The sequence below is a fragment of the Mustela lutreola genome, chromosome 14, assembly GCF_030435805.1.
Source record: "Mustela lutreola isolate mMusLut2 chromosome 14, mMusLut2.pri, whole genome shotgun sequence".
NCBI lineage: Eukaryota > Metazoa > Chordata > Mammalia > Carnivora > Mustelidae > Mustela > Mustela lutreola.
Genome location: NC_081303.1, coordinates 5,666,943 through 5,684,551, shown reverse-complemented (window position 1 = coordinate 5,684,551; position 17,609 = coordinate 5,666,943). Strand labels below are relative to the sequence as shown.

General features: G+C 40.3%; 1 protein-coding gene and 1 long non-coding RNA gene across 6 annotated transcripts in view; one reads left to right on the top strand and one right to left on the bottom strand.

Moving 5' to 3' along the window:
• Window positions 1–16,379, top strand: part of MAEL (maelstrom spermatogenic transposon silencer) — a 33,181-nt gene extending 16,802 nt beyond the window's left edge. The window contains exons 9-12 of the mRNA XM_059145625.1: window positions 12,628–12,690; window positions 13,505–13,637; window positions 15,252–15,327; window positions 16,030–16,379. Of these exons, the coding sequence (XP_059001608.1) occupies window positions 12,628–12,690; window positions 13,505–13,637; window positions 15,252–15,327; window positions 16,030–16,217 (460 nt within the window). The 3' untranslated portion in view covers window positions 16,218–16,379. The remainder of the gene's footprint in view (window positions 1–12,627; window positions 12,691–13,504; window positions 13,638–15,251; window positions 15,328–16,029) is intronic.
• LOC131814588 (uncharacterized) overlaps window positions 1–17,609 on the bottom strand; it is a 40,740-nt gene that overhangs the window by 4,386 nt on the left and 18,745 nt on the right. For 2 of the 5 annotated variants that reach the window (XR_009347354.1, XR_009347355.1), the window contains exons 4-6: window positions 17,068–17,191; window positions 14,176–14,382; window positions 8,718–9,825 (exon numbers count right to left, since the gene is read on the bottom strand). This is a non-coding gene — a long non-coding RNA (uncharacterized LOC131814588). Of the gene's footprint in view, window positions 1–8,717; window positions 9,826–13,790; window positions 14,383–17,067; window positions 17,192–17,609 lie in introns of those variants that run through there. The other 3 variants (XR_009347357.1, XR_009347358.1, XR_009347356.1) reach the window with 3 other exon arrangements.

The following is a 17,609-nucleotide window of genomic DNA, read 5'->3' as shown; positions in this document are numbered from 1 at the left end:
TTATTTGACAGATCATAAGTAGGCAGAGAGGCAGGCAGAGAGAGAGAGAAGGATGATTTCTTCTTTAAATGTTTGGTAGAGGGAGGCCTGGATAGCTCAGTGTGTTAAGTGTGTGCTTTCTGCTCAGGTGATGATCCCAGAGCCCTGAGGTCAAGTTCTGCACTGGGCTCCCTGCTCAGCAGGGAGTCTGCTCCTCCCTCTGCCTGCTGCTTCATCTGCTTGTGTGTGCACGTGCTGTCTTTCTCTCTCTGACAAATAAGTAAATAAAATCTATTTAAAAAATAATAAAAAATAAATGGTAGAATTTGCCTTGGGAAGTCATTTGGTCCTGGACTCTTGTTTTTTGGGAGCTTTTTGATCACTATTTCAATTTCCTTGCTGGTTATGGATCTGTTCAGATTGTCTGTTTCTTCCTGTTTCAGTCTTAGTGGTTTATAAGTGTCCAGGAATGCATCCATTTCTTCCAAATTGCCTAGTTTGTTGACATACAGCTGGTGGCAATAAGTTCTAATTATTGTCTCTATTTCCTAGGTATTGGTTTTGATTTCTCCTCTTTTTTCATGAATTTATTAATTTGGGCCCTTTCTCTTTTCCTTTTATAAGTCTGGCTAGGTGTTTATCATTCTTATTAATTCTTCCAAAGAACCAGCTTCTAGTTTCGTTGATCTGTTCTACTGCTCTTCTAGTTTCTGTTTCATTGATTTCTGCTCTAATCTTTACTATTTTTCTTCTACTTGGTTTAAGCTTTATTTGCTGTTCTTTCTCTGTCTCCTTTAGATGTAAGGTTAGCTTGTGCATTTGGGATTTTTCTGATTTTTTGAGAGTCTTGGATGGCTGTTTACTTTCCTCTTAGGACTGTCATTGCAGTGTCCCATAGCTTTTGAACCAACATGTTTTCATTTTCATTAGTTTGCATGGATTAAGTTCTTCTTTAATTTCCTGGTTGACCCATTCTTTCTTTAGCAGGATGTATTTTAATATCCAAGTGTTTACATTCCTTCCAAATTTTTCCTTGTGGTTGAGTTCCAGTTTCAAAGCATTGTGGTCTGAAAATATACAGAGAAGAATCCTAATCTTTTGGCATCGATTGAGGCCTGAGTTCTAACCAGGTATGTGGTCTATTCTGGAGAATGTTCCATGTGCACTCAAGAAGAATGAGTATTGTGTTGTGTTAGAATGGAATGTTCTGTGTATATCTACAAAGTCCATCTTGTCGAATGTGCCCTTTAGAGCTCTTGTTTCTTTGATGATCTGTTTGTTGCTCTGAGTGGAGTGTTGAAATTGCCTACTATTAATGTATTATTATCAATATTGTTCTTTATTTTGGTTATTAGTTGGTTTATGTAGCTGGCTGCTTCCATGTTGGGGGCATAGATATTTACAATTGCTACATTTTCTAGTTGGATAGACCCTTTAAGTGTCCCTTTATATCTCTTACTGCAGTCTTTGGTTTAAAATTTAATTAATCAAAAATGATAATTGCTACCCCAGCTTTCTTTTGAGGTCTGTTGGCATGGTAAATTGTTCTCCATCCCCTCACTTTGAATCTGGGGGTGTCTTTAGGTTCAAAGTGAGTCTCTTGTAGGCAGCATATGGATGAGTCCTGCATTTTTATCCAATCTGAAACCTTTGTCTTTTGATAGGAACATTCAGCCCATTCACATTGAGAGTAATATTGAAAGATATGAATTTAGTGCCATTGTGTTGCCTGGAAAGGCTGTGTTTCTATAGATTGTCTCTGTTAATATCTGGTTTATATTGCTCTTGGGGTCTTCTTTTATGGACTCCCCCTTACTTCTTGCAGGGCTGGCTTGGTGGTCACATGCTCTCTCAGTTTCTGCTGGTCCTGGAAGTTTTTTCTCTCTCCATCCATTCTCAGTGACAGCCTTGCTGGATAAAGTATTCTTGGCTGCATGTTCTTCTCATATATTACCCGGAATATGTCTTGCCAGCCCTTTTTGGCTTGCCAGGTCTCTGTGGATAGCTCTCTTATTTTGATATTCTTCCCTCCATGTGTACAAAATCTCTTCCCTCTAGCTGCTGTCAGGATAGCTTCCTTGTCTTAATGATTTACAAGCTTCACTATTATACATCAGGGTGTTGATCTATTTTTGATCTTGGGAGGGGTCCTCTCTGCCTCTTAGATACGAATGCTTATTTCCTTCCCCAGGTTAGGGAAGTTCCCAGCTGTGATTTGCTTATATATACCTTCAAGTCCTCTTTCTCCCACCCCCTCAGAGATCCCAGTAATTCTAACATTGGAAGATTTCGTGGAGTCATTGATCTCATTCTGTTTTCATGGGCTACTAGCTGCCTATCCCTCTCTTCCTTGGCTTCCTTCCTTTCTATCAGCTTATCTTCTAGGTCACTGATTTGTTCTTCTGCCCCATTTACCCTGGCTGTTAGAGTACCCAGTTTAGACTGCATCTCATTCAGAGCATTTTTGTAAGTTTGGTCTGATTAGATTTCCTTTCTGCATGTAGAGATTCTGTACTGTCAGTAATGCTTTTTTCAAGCCTAGCTGTTGATTTCATAATTGCTATCCTGAAGTCTGTCTCTGACATCTTGTTTATATCCACATTCGTTAGTTCTGTGGCAGAGGACATTTTCTCTGGTTCTTTTCTTTGTTGGGAGTTCTTCCTCCTAGTCATTCTGTCAAGAGATGGTTGAGCAAACGAACAGAGTCCAAAATATCAAACATGACCCATGCAAAAGTCAGTTAAAAAGGGGGGCAGGGAAAGAGATTATAATCTCTCAGGGAGACAAAGCAGGGTGATCTCCTTGTTCCTGATTGATTTTTGTTCTTTGTGTTAGAAGACACTATATCCCCAAATTGCAAAGAAATCAGAACTTATATATATCAAGATAAAATTGAATAGAATGAAAATGGGCTAGTGTGGGTCATAAATCTATAAAACATAGATGTGAATAAAAGTTAAGCAACTTAAAAAACATAGGTTGGGAAAAAAGAATCTGTTTAAAATAGGAACAGGATAAAAAAAAAAGACCAAGAAAAGAAATATAAAATTTTAGCCTGCAGTATAAATGAGTCATGAGGGAACACCTGGAGCTCCCTGTATTATTTTCCCCTGCTGCTGGAGTTCTACAGTCCTGTGGGAAATAAGCTTGTCATTCGCCTGTTGTTCCAGTCTGTCTTCTGGGGGAGGGGCCTGCTGCGGGGCTTCTCAGGCCTCTCTGCCTGGGTGGAGTGTCCCTTTACCTTGTCAGCGGGATGGGCATAATGTGACTGGTTGACTGTGTGACTTTTGTTTCCTGGTGGCTTGCCTTTACATGGTAGGAGCAAATATGGCTGTTCAGGAATCTCGCCCAGATCAGCAGTGTGGTGGACTGCCCCCTCCACCCTCCTGCCACCCCACAACAAATCCTCCAGGATTTGTCTCTATCTCTTCACATACCAAACTGCACAGACTCATGCATTTCATGCCCACTGCTCCTCTCCTGAGGGAGTCATGGGGACCCATGAACATCTCTGTGCTTTAACTCTGCAACTGGTAGTGGCCGTGGACTCAAGCATGTACCCTCTTCCACAGCTCCATGGTCATGCTGGGTGCTGCCCCAGTGTCATCTCACGGGTCACACTGCTCAGAGAGCTGTCTCTGATATAACAGCTACAAGCTGTTTTATATCTCCCCTAGGGTGTTAAACAGCCTGTACCTTCTAGTTCTTTCAGGGTGGTCAGGCAGAGGGCGGCCTCCCTACTGGCTTGGGTCACAGTTGATGATGAAAGGCATTGAGAATCCCTTCTGGGCTCGCTAACCGTAACCATTCTCCCCATCTACTGCTGGGGCAGTCCATCCGTTTAGGCTTACCCCTTTCTGAGTCTCCTGGAATCCTGAGACCATAGTGATTCCCCTAGAATTCTGCCCTATTCATCCCCTATGCCCTTTTCAGAAGGAGGTACCTCTCACTATGGCAGATTTCCAGGGTTCCCAATTTTTTGCTCCGGTGTTACATCACTTCTGGGTGGCCAGCTTATGGAGGCTCACTCCACCTCCGTAAGCAGAGAGCCTGACGCGGGGCTCGATCCCAGGACCCTGGGATCATGACCTGAGCCGAAGGCAGAGGCTTCAACCCACCGAGCCATGCTGGAGCCCCACTATTGTGTTTTTATGTTTCATTACATCTCTGTAGTTTTAAGCTGTTTACTGTGGTATTTGGTGCCTTTACAGAAAAAAAAATTTGCTGAATCTTGATCTGGTAGATTGATTAGGGCTCTTGGGAACCAGCAGTCCCTGTGTTCTTGTCTATTGAAAACTTTTTATTTGACCTTTATTTTCTTGAGTTTCTGGAAAATACAGCTGTATTGTTGTATGTCTTTGTGTGCTGCTTTTAATAAGTTTGCTCATTTAATTCTTTTGGCCTTTTAAGTTATTTGATCTTTTTGCCTGGAGACCTTAAGGATGTTTTTTCATCTTTAAAGTTTAATGGTTTTATTAGGGTATTTTTCTGAGTATATTATTGCAGGCCGTTTTCTCAACGTGTGGTGAGCCCTTTCAGTATGCAGAATCAGGTCTTATTTCTGGAAATTTGTCTTTGATGGTAGTTTAATATTAGTTCTGTTTTATTTAATTTCTCTTCTGAAGGGAGTCCAGCACGTGTATGTAATTTAGTTCTTTTCTGATATAATTTTTATTTCCAGAGTTTTATCAACTCATTTCTTTTTATTGCTGATTTTAGTTTTGGAATTTCTCATTCAAGGCATGTTTTCATTTCTTAAAATTCTTGTTTGAGGATTTTTAATTCAACACACCGTTTTCCCTTCATGATTTTTTGGCAGGCGAAGGGACGAAGGTAAAGAGAGGAGTTCCCAGTTAGAGAGTTTGAGCTTTATTTTCAGTTTTCTTCCTGTGGTAGCTTCCTGTAGATGAAGGTATGCTGTTCCTTTGTATTTCTTGGACAGGGCTGGTGATTTGGGGACGTGTGAGATTCATAGTTCAAGTGCTCCCTCTTCTGTCAGTGCAGCAAACTGGTTTCTCTGAATACTTTCAGGGTGGCAGGGGTGTGATTGTGGGGCTTCCCATTATTCTTTGTTTTCTTTTGCCCTGAAAAATGCTAAATTTTTCCCCTTTTCCTTTTCCTTTTTTCCCCTCCAAAGAGTTTCTAAATGACTCTTCTCCCTCCCTCCCCTCCACATGGCCTCCTAGAGATTTACAGGCCATTTTAAGTCTCTCTGCTCTGAACTATCAAGTTCCTGAATATTTACAGATCTTCTCATTTTGGAATGATTATAATTTAACCATAGACTCTGCATTTCCCTTCCGTCTCCCCTCCCCCACAGTGTTTTGTGGACTCCACTCCCCCTAAAAGCCATATAAAGTCTCAGGTGTGAAGTTAAGAAGTTACTCCTTCAGAAATCAGGAGGTTTTTATCTTTGGTGGGAATGTAAATTGGCGCAGCCTCTGTGGAAAACAGTTTGAAGTTTCTCAAAAAATTAAAAATAGAAATACCGAATGATCCAGTAATTCCGTTATTGGGTATTTAGCCAAGGAAAATGAAAACACCTAATTGGAAAAGAGATACATATACACCCCTGTGTTTACTGCATTATTTACAATAGCCAAGATACGGAAACAACCCAAATGTCCATATATAGATGAATGGATAAAAAAAGATGTCATATGTTTGTGTTGTAAACACACACACACACACACGAATGTTGCTTGGCCATAAAAAAGATAGAGATCTTGCCGATTGCAAAACATGGATGGATCTACAGGGTGTTGTGAACGAGGTCAGAGAAAGACAAACACCATAGCATTCCACTTAACATGTGAAATCTAAAAAACAGAACAAAAGCAGGAATAGGCTCATAAATACAGAGAACAAACTGATGGTTGCCAGAGAAGAGGGTGGGGAATTGGGCAAAATGGGTGAAGAGGAGTAGGAGGTACAGGTTTCCGGTTACAGAATGGCTAAGTTTGGGGGATGATAAGTATAAGAGAACCTGGACGACTAAGTTGATTAAGCGTCTGCCTTTGGCTTAGGTTGTGACCTCAGTGTCCTGGGATCTAGCCCCATATCGGGCTCCCTGCTCAGTGGGGAATCCGCTGCTGCTTTTCTCCCAGCTTGTATATGCATGTGTTTCCCCCCACCTCCCTGGGTGTCAAATAAATAAATAAAATCTTGAAAAAGAAAAAAATATATAGCCTAGGGAATATAGTCAATGGTAGGTTAATAGTGTTTTGTGATGACAGATGGTAGTTACTCTTGTCAACATAGTGTAATGTGTAGACTTGTGGAATCACTTTGTTGTACACCTGAAACATTTAACATTGTGTGCCAACTATGCTTCAATTAAAAAAATGAAAAACAATTTTAGGGGATGGATAAAATGTATGATTATTAGGAGAAAAAAGAAACGGAATAGACTGAGTCAGTATTCTACAAAGAAAGTGAATTTTATGAATTAAAATGAAACTTACATAATGTTATATGTATTTATATGCTGGTCTATTAAAATACTTTTTCTGCCACTGACAAACACCTTTTCTATGAGTTTTGATTCTTTCGTGATCTTGTCAGATAATGTCAGCGGAAAGTGTTCAGAGACAAATCAATACTTTCTCAAATAATCTTCCAATGGTTTATTGACTAAACTGAGTTATAGTTTTTTATCATCAAGAACAACCAAATTTATTCATGTTCAGGTGATCCAACTAATTCTAGACTAACCAATAGCAATTGTAAAATACCTTCAATTGTAAGATGCATTCCAATTTAAGTTAAAATGCGAAAAAGAAGTTTTGAAATTGAAGAAATATTGTTGAGCTCAGTTGAGTAAGTACAGGCTGTGACAAGAGTAGCTTTGGTGTAAGACATTAAGGGCTGTGCTGTGGGGTTTGTTCATGAGGAAACAATTACATAGCACTGTAAGCACCTTGGTAGTAAAATTGTTTCAAACAGAATAGATCTGCCTTTTTCTGAGCTTCCTAGTGTAAGATTCCAATGTATAGTGTTTTAGAAGAGAGATTGGTTTAGTAGCCAATAGGAACTGTTGTTGGAATCGGTTAATATAAGCAAACACTTGTCTTAAAGTTCTGCTTGTACATTAAAGTTTGTAATAAATTTTTGTTTGTAGCTTTAGGAGAAATAGGTGAAAAGGATAGGTATTGGTGAAATTGAGAATAGTTAGACAAAGTGAGAATCAGAATCTTAAACAGGCTATTGATGACTATCCTGGTATTTTAGATTTCATAGATCTGCCATCTCCTTGTTGCTTCTTGTCATAATTGTGTATGACCTATGGATGAAATAAGGCAGCTTTTATTTTTTTTAAGATTTTTATTATTTTTTTTTATTTGACAGACAGAGATCCCAAGTAGGCAGAGAGGCAGGCAGAGAGGGAGGGGGAAGCAGGCTCCCTGCTGAGCAGAGAGCCTGATGCAGGGCTTGATCCCAGTGTCCTGGGATCATGACCTAAGCCAAAGGCAGAGGTTTTAACCCACTGAGCCACCCAGGTGCCCCAAGGCAGCTTTTAATCTGCCAGTATTTATTGAGTATCTCCTCTGTCCCAGGCACTGTGCTGAAGGTCTCTGCCTTCATGAAGCTAACATTTTGTTTTTAATTTTAAGATTTTATTTATTTGAGAGAGGGAAAGAGAAAGTGCACCAAAAGGGGGTAAGATCAGAGGGAAAAGTAGACTCCCCACTGAGCAGGGAGCCTGATGCAGGACTAGATCCTGGGATTCCATGACTCCTGGTCGTGACCGGAGTTGAAGAAAGTCCTTTAACCAGGTGAGCCACCCGGGTGCCCTGAAGCTAATTACATTTTAGTGGTAAAGTAAAACTTGGAGTAAATGATAAAATGGTGATTTTAGCTTGTGATTAGTGCTAAGAAGGAAATCAATAGGATATTACTCCTCCTTTAGCAGAGAAGAGTGTGTGGAAAGACTACTTTCTAGAGTAGTCCAGAAAACTTTTTTTTTGAGAATGTAAAATTAAAACAGATCCGAAGCGAGAGAGTGATGCAGCCATGTGAAAATGGAATAGCATCCTGGGTAGAGAATTGCAAAAGCCTGGAGGTGAAAGCTTGGTGTTCACTGGAAATTAAGTCAGTGTGACTGGAAGGGCATGAGCAGAGGGAAGACTACACAAGATGAGGTTGGAGAAATCAGCAGGGACCATAAATGCCCTGAGCCTTCTTAGCTGCAGGAAGGAATTAGTCCCCCCGGCTGCCCCCACTTCCCCTTCAGCAACTATCAGTTCTCTGTATTTAGGGGGTACAGGAAGGAATCTTATCAAGCAGGCAATTGACAGAATTTGATTAAGTTTCTAAAAGATCTCCCGAGTTTTTAATGGCTATATTGAGAAAGGGCAAAAAAGGAAGTACAGTCTATAACTATTAGACTATTTCTCTAGTCTAGGCAAGAAATGGCTTGGAGGGGAGTGACAGTAGAAATGGAGAGGAGTAAGTAGATTTCATCTGGGTAAAAACCAGTGGACCTTGCTGGTGGACTGCATATAGGAGGGGAGATTTTTTTTTTTTTTATAGATTTATTTATTTATTTGACACAGAGAGAGAGAGAGAGAGAGAGATATCACAAGTAGGCAGAGAGGCAGGCAGAGAGAGAGAGGAAGGGAAGCAGGCTCCCTGCTGAGTAGAGAGCCCGATGCGGGACTCGATCCCAGGACCCTGAGATCATGACCCGAGCCGAAGGCAGGGGCTCAACCCACTGAGCCACCCAGGCGCCCTAGGAGGGGAGATTGAAAAGAAATAAAGACCATGCTTAGGTTAGTCGGGGTGGGGGAAGGAGCAAGTTTAGAATGTATTTTGAGGCCCTTGTGAGGTAAGATCTAGAAATAACAAGCAGGCAGCTGGTGGTCCTGGTCTAGAACTCACTGGAGAGGTTTGGATAATGCCAGCATTCATTTCACAAGGTGCCAGGCACTGTTCTTAGCACTGCAAATTCAATGAAGAGAGACCAGGCTTCTCCTTCAATGGATCTTACAACATATCGACGAGGTCACTTGGCAGAGGGCAAAAAGAGACCCAGCACAGAGCCCTGTAGGCTCTGACTTTTGGCGGTCTGAGCCCCTCAGCCAGCAGTTACGGCATGTGACATATTGTCAGAGCCATCATCAGTGCGGATTTGGGTTGAAGATGGGAGGAAGAAAACTAGGATCATAGATGCAGTAATTTCACGGATCTCATTGGGGTACCTGGTAGGACAGGGACGTTTGTTGGCTTTTGTTCTCTGGATTGTCTCACTCTTCTGGTTTGTGAGTTGTGGTGTTTCTGTCTGGTGTGCTTTCTTTAAATGTCTGATTGTCTTTGCTTATGCTCATGCTTAGAAGTTGGGCTACAAAGCTGACTTAAGTGCTCTGTATTTTGTGGGGAAAATCAACTAGTTGGGCTTTACTATAGGGAAAGCAGACGAGGGAGCTGGATGTTAAGTGAGAATCCTGAATGTCACGATATTGAGGACTTTGCCTTAAGGTACCAGCACCCATTCTCGCTGCCGGGTTCTCCTACGAACAGTTCACTTCTTTGTACAGCATCAGGGAGTTGACTATTCTTTGTTCAGAAGTAGTTCAGCTTCCTGTCTTACCTCTGCTCTCTGGCCAGGGACATGCGCTTGGGTTCACAGCCTCTTTTGACTTCCTGTAGGCAGATCTCTTGTGTGGCTGGGTCTGTGAGGGCTGAAGGCTGTGACTTCCTTGGTCTGGCCTCCTTGGTTACCATTCCTTCACTTACTTTCTGTATCCCACACGTTTGTTAAACTCCCTTCCATGGAGGCCTCTTTCTCTTTTCCCTTTGTTGGGGACTGCTACTGTCTTTTTTTCTTTGACTGTCATTTGGTGGAGTCTTGGGAGCAAGAGGAGATAAATTTATGCATTTTTAAATCAGAAGCACCAGAATCAGAGTTTTAAAGGATGCAACTTTATATTTTGATGTCCCTTTAGAATCGTTTTTTCTTAACCCAATTTATTGAGTTTATTCTTAACCAGTATTGGGGCAGCTCTTGTACATAAGGCCTGAGACTAGGTTTTGTGGGAAATATGGGAACGAGTGGCAGGGTTGTCCTAGCCCTCCGGGTCCCCTGTCTAGCGAGAGCAGTGAAGACGCTGGGGTTGTCTATGATAATTTCTGGTAACTCTTAAAAGCATTTCAAAAGATGATACATCAAGGGGAAATCACTTCAGTGTAAGGGCTGAAAATATATGAAATACTTTATGGGGTATATGGTTCTCCTGGAAAGATGAATAGAATTTCTATGAATGGAGATTTAGGTTGAAAGGAGGACCTTCCAAGAGAAGGAAATGGCCTGAACAGTGACTCCAAGGACTGAAAGAACAGAACCTTGAAGAGAAACTAGAGACTCCATTTAGCTAGAGTAGAGAGCCTGTGTAGCTGCCAGGTGATAGTGACTCTGAGCAAGGTAAAGGCTGGGCTGTCCTTGAAAAGGAGGAGGAATCTTAACCCTGAAACAGGAGGAAAGGAGACCATTGAGACCTTTTCAGATAAGCAAAGAGGAGTGTCGAGGCCTTTAGCATCATTTGAGCGAATGAGATATAGTGTTGGCCAGAATTACCCAAAAGACCTGACCCACTTGTGACCTTATGACTTTAGAGTAGAATTTCATAAAAGAATCCCATCATAAATTTGACATATCATAAAAGAAGATGTGTCAAAGCTAGAGCTAGATTTGAAGCTCCAAAGTGAATATTAATAGCTTAACAAAGTGTACAAAGCAGTTTTGATTTTTGACAAATTTTTAGAATGAATCTTCCTTTACTAGAAAATACACTCCTATTTTTAGGGGGATTGGTGGGATGATTTTGGGAAGAGAATCAAGAAGAAATGTCAGAGAAAGACCAATATCATATGATTTCGTCATATATGGAATTTAAGAAGCAAATGATTGTAGGGGGGAAAAGAGAGAGGCAAACCAAGAAACAGACTCTCAACTATAGAGAACAAACTGATGGTTACCAGGGACAGGGGGATGGGGGATGGGTGAACTAGGTGATGGGGATTAAGGTGTGCACTCGTGATGAGTGCAGGGTGATGTATGCAACTTTGTAATCACTAAATTGTACACCCCAAACTAATGTTACACTCTAAGTTAACTAACTGGAATTTAAATAAAAAATTAAGTAAAAACAGATGAAAACAGGGGCGCCTGGGTGGCTCAGTGGCTTAAAGCCTCTGCCTTCAGCTCAGGTCATGATCCCAGAGTCCTGGGATGGAGCCCCGCATTGGGCTCTCTGCTCAGCAGGGAGCCTGCTTCCCTTCCTCTCTCTGCCTGCCTCTCTGCCTACTTGTGATCTCTCTCTCTCTGTCAAATAAATAAATAAAATATTAAAAAAAAAAAAACACAGATGACAACAATGTCATTTTTAACAGTTCAACTGTAGGTTTGGAAGCATTTTTCCCTGGGATCAGATTTCTATAGCTTTGTTCTTGGGTTTGTTTTTAATTCTGGAATACATTGTTGGGTTTTCAGTTGCATCTATTTCAAATATGATCTGCAATGGAAATGTGTATATGAGGCACTAAACTTGGGGTTTAAGTTCTGGAAAAGGAACCAAATTTATTGGAATTTTAAATACTACTTGATTCTGTGTGTATATGTAAGAACATAGGCTTAATTTCAACCTGAGCCTTCATTTTAGAGTAAGAGTTTTATGAATTCTATTTACTGAATCACTTTTTAGAAAAGCAGTGGGAGAAATTCTTAATCTTATATTTAGGTAGTCTTCCATTCGTTTAAATAACTTAAGTGTAGATAACTGATTTTTTACACTTAGGTTTAACAAGTTTGTAATTTTAAATGATTCTTGCTAAGTTCAGGCAAGCTTTGAATTACGTGGGTATTATTCTTCTGAGTCTTAATACACTGTACTCAGTGAAAAGATACAGGTTTTTACTGATTTTCATTGAAAAATATGCTATTTGTTTGTTCCTCTCAATTATTAACCTTCTGAGAGCCCCCCCCCCAAAACATCAGCTTCTCAGTGGTCCCTCTCCTGGCTGCCTTATCTAAAATGTCACCCCTCCACCCCTTAACATTTTTTTCTTCCTCAGAACTTTTCTTTATCTAATTTACTGTGTATTATACCTACATCTTTTTTTTATCTGTCTTCCTTACTAGAAAGTAGGTTTTATGTGGGCAAGAGTTTGTGTTTCACTCGCTTTCTTTTCCTCCTTCCTTCTTCCTTCTTCCTCCTCCTTCTCCCCCCTTTTTTAAAACTAGGCTCCGCAGGCATGAACCCATGTATCATTCAATACTGCATCCCCGGTGCCAAGAACAGTACCTGGTAAATAGGGTGCACCAGTAAACAGTTGTCAGACAACTTTACATTAACCGTAGTTGTTAATGTGTGTCTGTGTGTTAAGATGCTCATTTTATTTCCAGGTAGAATTTACCTGTTCCAATTATGTATGGTTTGCATAGCATCATGAATTTGCATCAGAGGAGATAACATTTTTAAAAATCTTTTCTAAAAATCCATTTTTTGTTTGTTAAATGAAAAACCTTAATTTTTGAGCAACAGTGTCAGTTTTTCTTAAATGATTTTAACTAGGGAAGTTAGAAACCTGGCATATAAAAATCTTTAAGCGGTGCTACTGCCATTGAGGATATCAAATCCTTTTTCCATACAGGTGCAAGTGGCATGAAGAAAACGATATTCTCTTCTGTGCTTTAGCTGTTTGCAAGAAAATTGCGTAAGTTGGAGAAAGGCATTTCGTTGAAATGCTCTGTTCTGCATTGAGTGCTTTGCCACTTTGCTTGCTGTTGGCTTTACAAACAGGGTTAAATACTGTTGACCTCCATTTTCGTAATTCCCTTCTAAGACAAAGGGTTGGTTTTCTGTGGGGTTTTTTTTGTTTTGTTTTTTTGTTTTTTTTGGGTTTTTTTGTTTCTAACTTCATGTTATTTTTATTCTGTCCATGTCATACTTGCTTGGTATAGTTCCCACCTGAGTAATTTGGGTGAACCTTCAGAAGCACTTAGTGAAAATTTTCCTTGTAGGACATGACATTCCCTAATATCATGAACAACAACATTTCCTTTTTAAAGTGCTCAAAAAATATAGACATTTTTCTCTTCTTTGTAGTGAAAGTACCTAGAGCCTCAGATCTTTGGGTGCTTTGGTGGTCTCTTCACGTGGCTGGTTATAGTTGGTTCTGAGATAAATAAGTGCTTTAAAGTTGTAGCCTAATTTCTGTTTATGCCCTTTACCTGCCTTAAACATTTGAGAATTCTGGTAATCTTTACTTTTAATCCTATTCCCTTGTAATGAATCTGAAATTCTATGTGGTACTCAGAGTATTGCTTTCCAGTAATGGCCGGTTAATGGTATGTATGCTACCCAGCCCCATGTCTTCTCCAAATCTCTGTTTCTTTTTTCCCCAATTTAGAAATGTATATCTTTATATATTTTATATATTTTCTTTATATTAGAAATTATTAAAATATGAATCATTTTCGAATGAATTAGATCAGGTTCTGATAATGAGCTTTTATTTCCTTTTGAAGGTACTGCATCAGTAATTCTCTAGCCACTCTCTTTGGAATCCAGCTTACAGAGACTCACGTACCGCTTCGGGATTATGAGGCCAGCAACAGTGTGACACCCAAAATGGTTGTATTGGATGCCGGGCGTTACCAGGTGAAGAACTGACTTTTCAGAGCTACTGATCACTTTACCTGTGCCGCTCAGTGCGCTCCTGCTCAACAGGAGCTAAAGATCAGGACTTTCTCTCTCTTTTCTGAAACATTTTCTAAGGTTTTTTTTAATGGGATATCACTTTTTTTTAAAAGATTTTATTTTTTTGAGAGAAAGAGCACACAGTGGGAGGTGCAGAGGGAGAGGGAGCAGCTACCCGGCTGAGCCCAGAGTCAGACCAGGGTGGGCCCGCGTCCATCCCAGGATTCTGAGATCTTAACCTGAGCTGAAATCAAGAGTCGGCTGGTTGCTCTACTGACGGAGGCCACCCAGGCTCCCCTGCCTGGGATGTCACACGCTTCTTAATCCAGTGGGACCCAGTTGCATAAATCTTATTTCCTTCCTGGTATATTTTCTACTATATTTAATGACGTTTTAAGAAAGTTAACATTAGCAATTAGTCTTTATACAAATCATATCCAGAATTCACTCCAGAAATTAAAATCTGAATGTAGATAATATAAACATTTAAAATACTTACCTCTAAAATGTATGAGACCTGATTCAGGGTTTGATTAAAAGCTAATTTCCCTACCAGCTTCCGTGCTTGTAATTTACTAGTAGACTTCTGTCTACTACAACAGCATAGCAGCTAGAGTCAGAATTCCCGAATTGGATTTCAGGTCTGCTCTGTACAGGCTGGGTGACTTTATGCAAATTACTTGAACTTCCTGTGCTGATTCCTTATCTGTAAAACAAGAACAGTAATAAGGGCTAGTAGTTGTAGGATTAAATGCAACTGTATATGAAAATGCCAAGAACTCTGCCTTGGAACATAGGTAATTAATAAAATATTATTTAAAAATGGTTCATAAAACAATGAAAAGGAAACCCCCAAAACTGATACAACCAATAGTTGGTTGACAAACACTAACCCTGATTAACTCTGTCTCTTTACCTGCTCTATTCCTATGCTCATGTAGCTAAATGAGGCTGAAAAGAAACTGTCTATACTGACTGGTCTTGTTAAATCTTACTGCCCACTTCAAGTGAGCTGTTAGTGGAACACTGTCCGCTGTCCATTTCTCCCAGTCTCCTGGGTTGCTTCAGTCTGTGCTTGGCACACCTGATGCCCTTGTCTCCTCTCCTCTGAGGAAACAGAAGCAGTCAGAAGAGCTCTGCTACGTTTGCCGACCACTGCATCTACCATGTACTCTGCTTTGACTCCTGTTTTAATGCATGAATTGTCTGTGCTCCTGCTAAGACCAGTCCTTCAGTTTATGTTATAGACCTTACTCTCTTACCTGCCCAAAGATATGGCTCCAACAATTTACTTCTCTTTCTTACATCATCAGGGTTTCTCTCCGTTCTGAATCCTTATCAGGAAACATGCTACAGTCTCATCTTTAAAAATAACCCTCTCCTGATCCTGTAATTCCCCTCCAGACACTGCCTTCTGCTTCCCTGTACAGCAGTACTCTTCAAAAGTTGATTGCACATTGGAAAAATGGGTGTTAATTGGTATTTTGTAAAAAATACTTTGAAATTGAAGTAGATGATCCAATAATTATAAGAAATAAAACTTTCTCCCCTTGTATTTTTCTTTGTTACTTCTAGAAGCTAAGGGTTGAGAGTCCAGGATTTTCTCATTTCAGCCCTTCTAATCAGGAACAAAGACCAAACACACCCACTGGTAAGCATCTTCTGTTTCCTAAGAATGAGCCTCAGCAAGTGTAGGGTACATTATGGTACTTAAACAGATGCTCTAAATTAGCTTTAAGTTACAGGATCTTGTTGAATAGAGAGCTTAATTTGGCACTTTCAGCACCTGAAACAATTTGGATATGTACATTCTTGTATCACTTTAACATAATTTAACTTAGCCTCCAGACTTTTGTTCAAGGCATTTAAAATAAAGCATGTTATTCTTGTAGCAGTTATAGTTCTGTTTTGTTTTTTTTTAAGATTTTATTTATTTGAGAGAATGAGAGGTGGGGAGGGTCCAAGGGAGAAGCAGCCTCCCCACTCAGCAGGGAGCCTGAGGCAGGACTTGATCGCAGGACTGCAGGATCATGGCCTGAGCTGAAGCCAGTCGCTCAACCAACTGAGCCACTCAGGCATCCAGTAGCAGTTACAGTTTTATAGTTTGGTGATGTCTTTGGGCAGACAGGAAAATTTAACACCTAGGGACATGAACTTTCAATTGGTGTGTGAAGAACTTCAATTAAGGTTTCTGTGGCTATTGCCTTTACTCTGAGTATCTGTTTTCTTTTCCTAGGGATCTCTGTCCTGTTCATGAAGGGTCTACAGTGGAATAAGAGTCAGTCAAGGGATCTCTGTATAATAAAACCTTAAAATTGCTACATTTCTCTTCTTGTATTTCCAATATCCTTAGGTGACTATCCATCTGGGGTGAGAATTTCCGGCCAAAACAGCAGTGTTCGGGGGCGCGGGATTACCCGCTTGCTAGAGAGCATCTCCAATTCCTCCAGCAACATCCACAGATTCTCCAGCTGTGAGACTGCACTCTCGCCTTACATGTCCCAAAAAGATGGATACAAATCTTTTTCTTCCTTTTCTTAATGATGGTACTTTTTTCAATTTCTGGAAAAATAACAGGCCCAACTTCCCTTCTGACTACAGTCATATTAAACAGATCACATCAATGATAGTGTCACCACTGTAAACACTACTTAATTTGTAAGGAATTTCTGTTTCATAGTAAAAATAATTGTGGCTGGAGAAGATCTTGGCATTTTTGCTTTTTTTTTTTTCCTTTTCCGAGGGGTGGTTCTACTTCCTGACTGTATGATGTGAACACCATTAAAGTTTTGAGTCCTTTAAAAACAAAACTGGCATTTCAGAGTTGTGCTTTTGGTCATATGTTGATAATCTTTCCCTCTACAATAAAGAATACATATTAAGAGGAAAGGGTTTTTAAATAAGGGGTTAATCTCTTTCTTCCCATTATGAAATGTTGCAACCTTAATGAGTACCTACTTTATGGACATATATATCCTCTTGTGAACTCCTTATAACCACTCTGAGGAAGGAGATTACCTCCATTTTACACACACAAACACACACACACACATGCGCACGCACACACACACAAGCTCAGAGATTCAGGTCATATTCAGGAGAAACTGTTAACTGACTCCAAAGATTTTTTCTTATATATGGCACTGTCTTCTACTTCCTTTTCATCTATTCTTGGTAACAGATCTTTGAATAAGAAACAGCTCACACAATGTAAGTTTATAGTACATTTTCTACTGGCAGATTTAAAAAAAATTTTATACCCAAACTTTGAACATGCATGTATCTTCAAAATGAGCATGACAGAAGGGCACCAGGGTGGCTCAGTCCGTTGTGTCCCACTCCTGATTTTTGGCTTAGGTCATGATCTCAGGGTTGTGAGATCAAGTCCTACCTTAGGTTCCCACGCTGGGTGTGGAGCCTGTTTAAGATTCTCTCTCTCTCTGCCCCTCCCCCCCACCTCTTTTCATCCGTGGCGGGAGGTGGGGGGGGCAAAATCAGCATGACAATAGGGTTGGCTGAGGAAGTGAAGGAAAGGACTAAAATTATAATTTTTTTTTTTTTTTTTTAAAGATTTTATTTATTTATTTGACAGAGAGAAATCACAAGTAGATGGAGAGGCAGGCAGAGAGAGAGAGGGAAGCAGGCTCTCCGCTGAGCAGAGAGCCCGATGCGGGACTCGATCCCAGGACTCTGAGATCATGACCTGAGCCGAAGGCAGCGGCTTAACCCACTGAGCCACCCAGGCGCCCCTAAAATTATAATTTGATCCACAGATTTAGGTGCCTAAATCTTGTGCCATCTGAATTTAATCCTGTGTTAATCTAAAACTTACATTTTTAAAATTTTATAGGAAATGTTACACTTGTGAGGTATATATGTCAGATAAACCAAAGCAATAGGTCCCAGGAATTTACTTTAGAAGAAAAGCTGCTC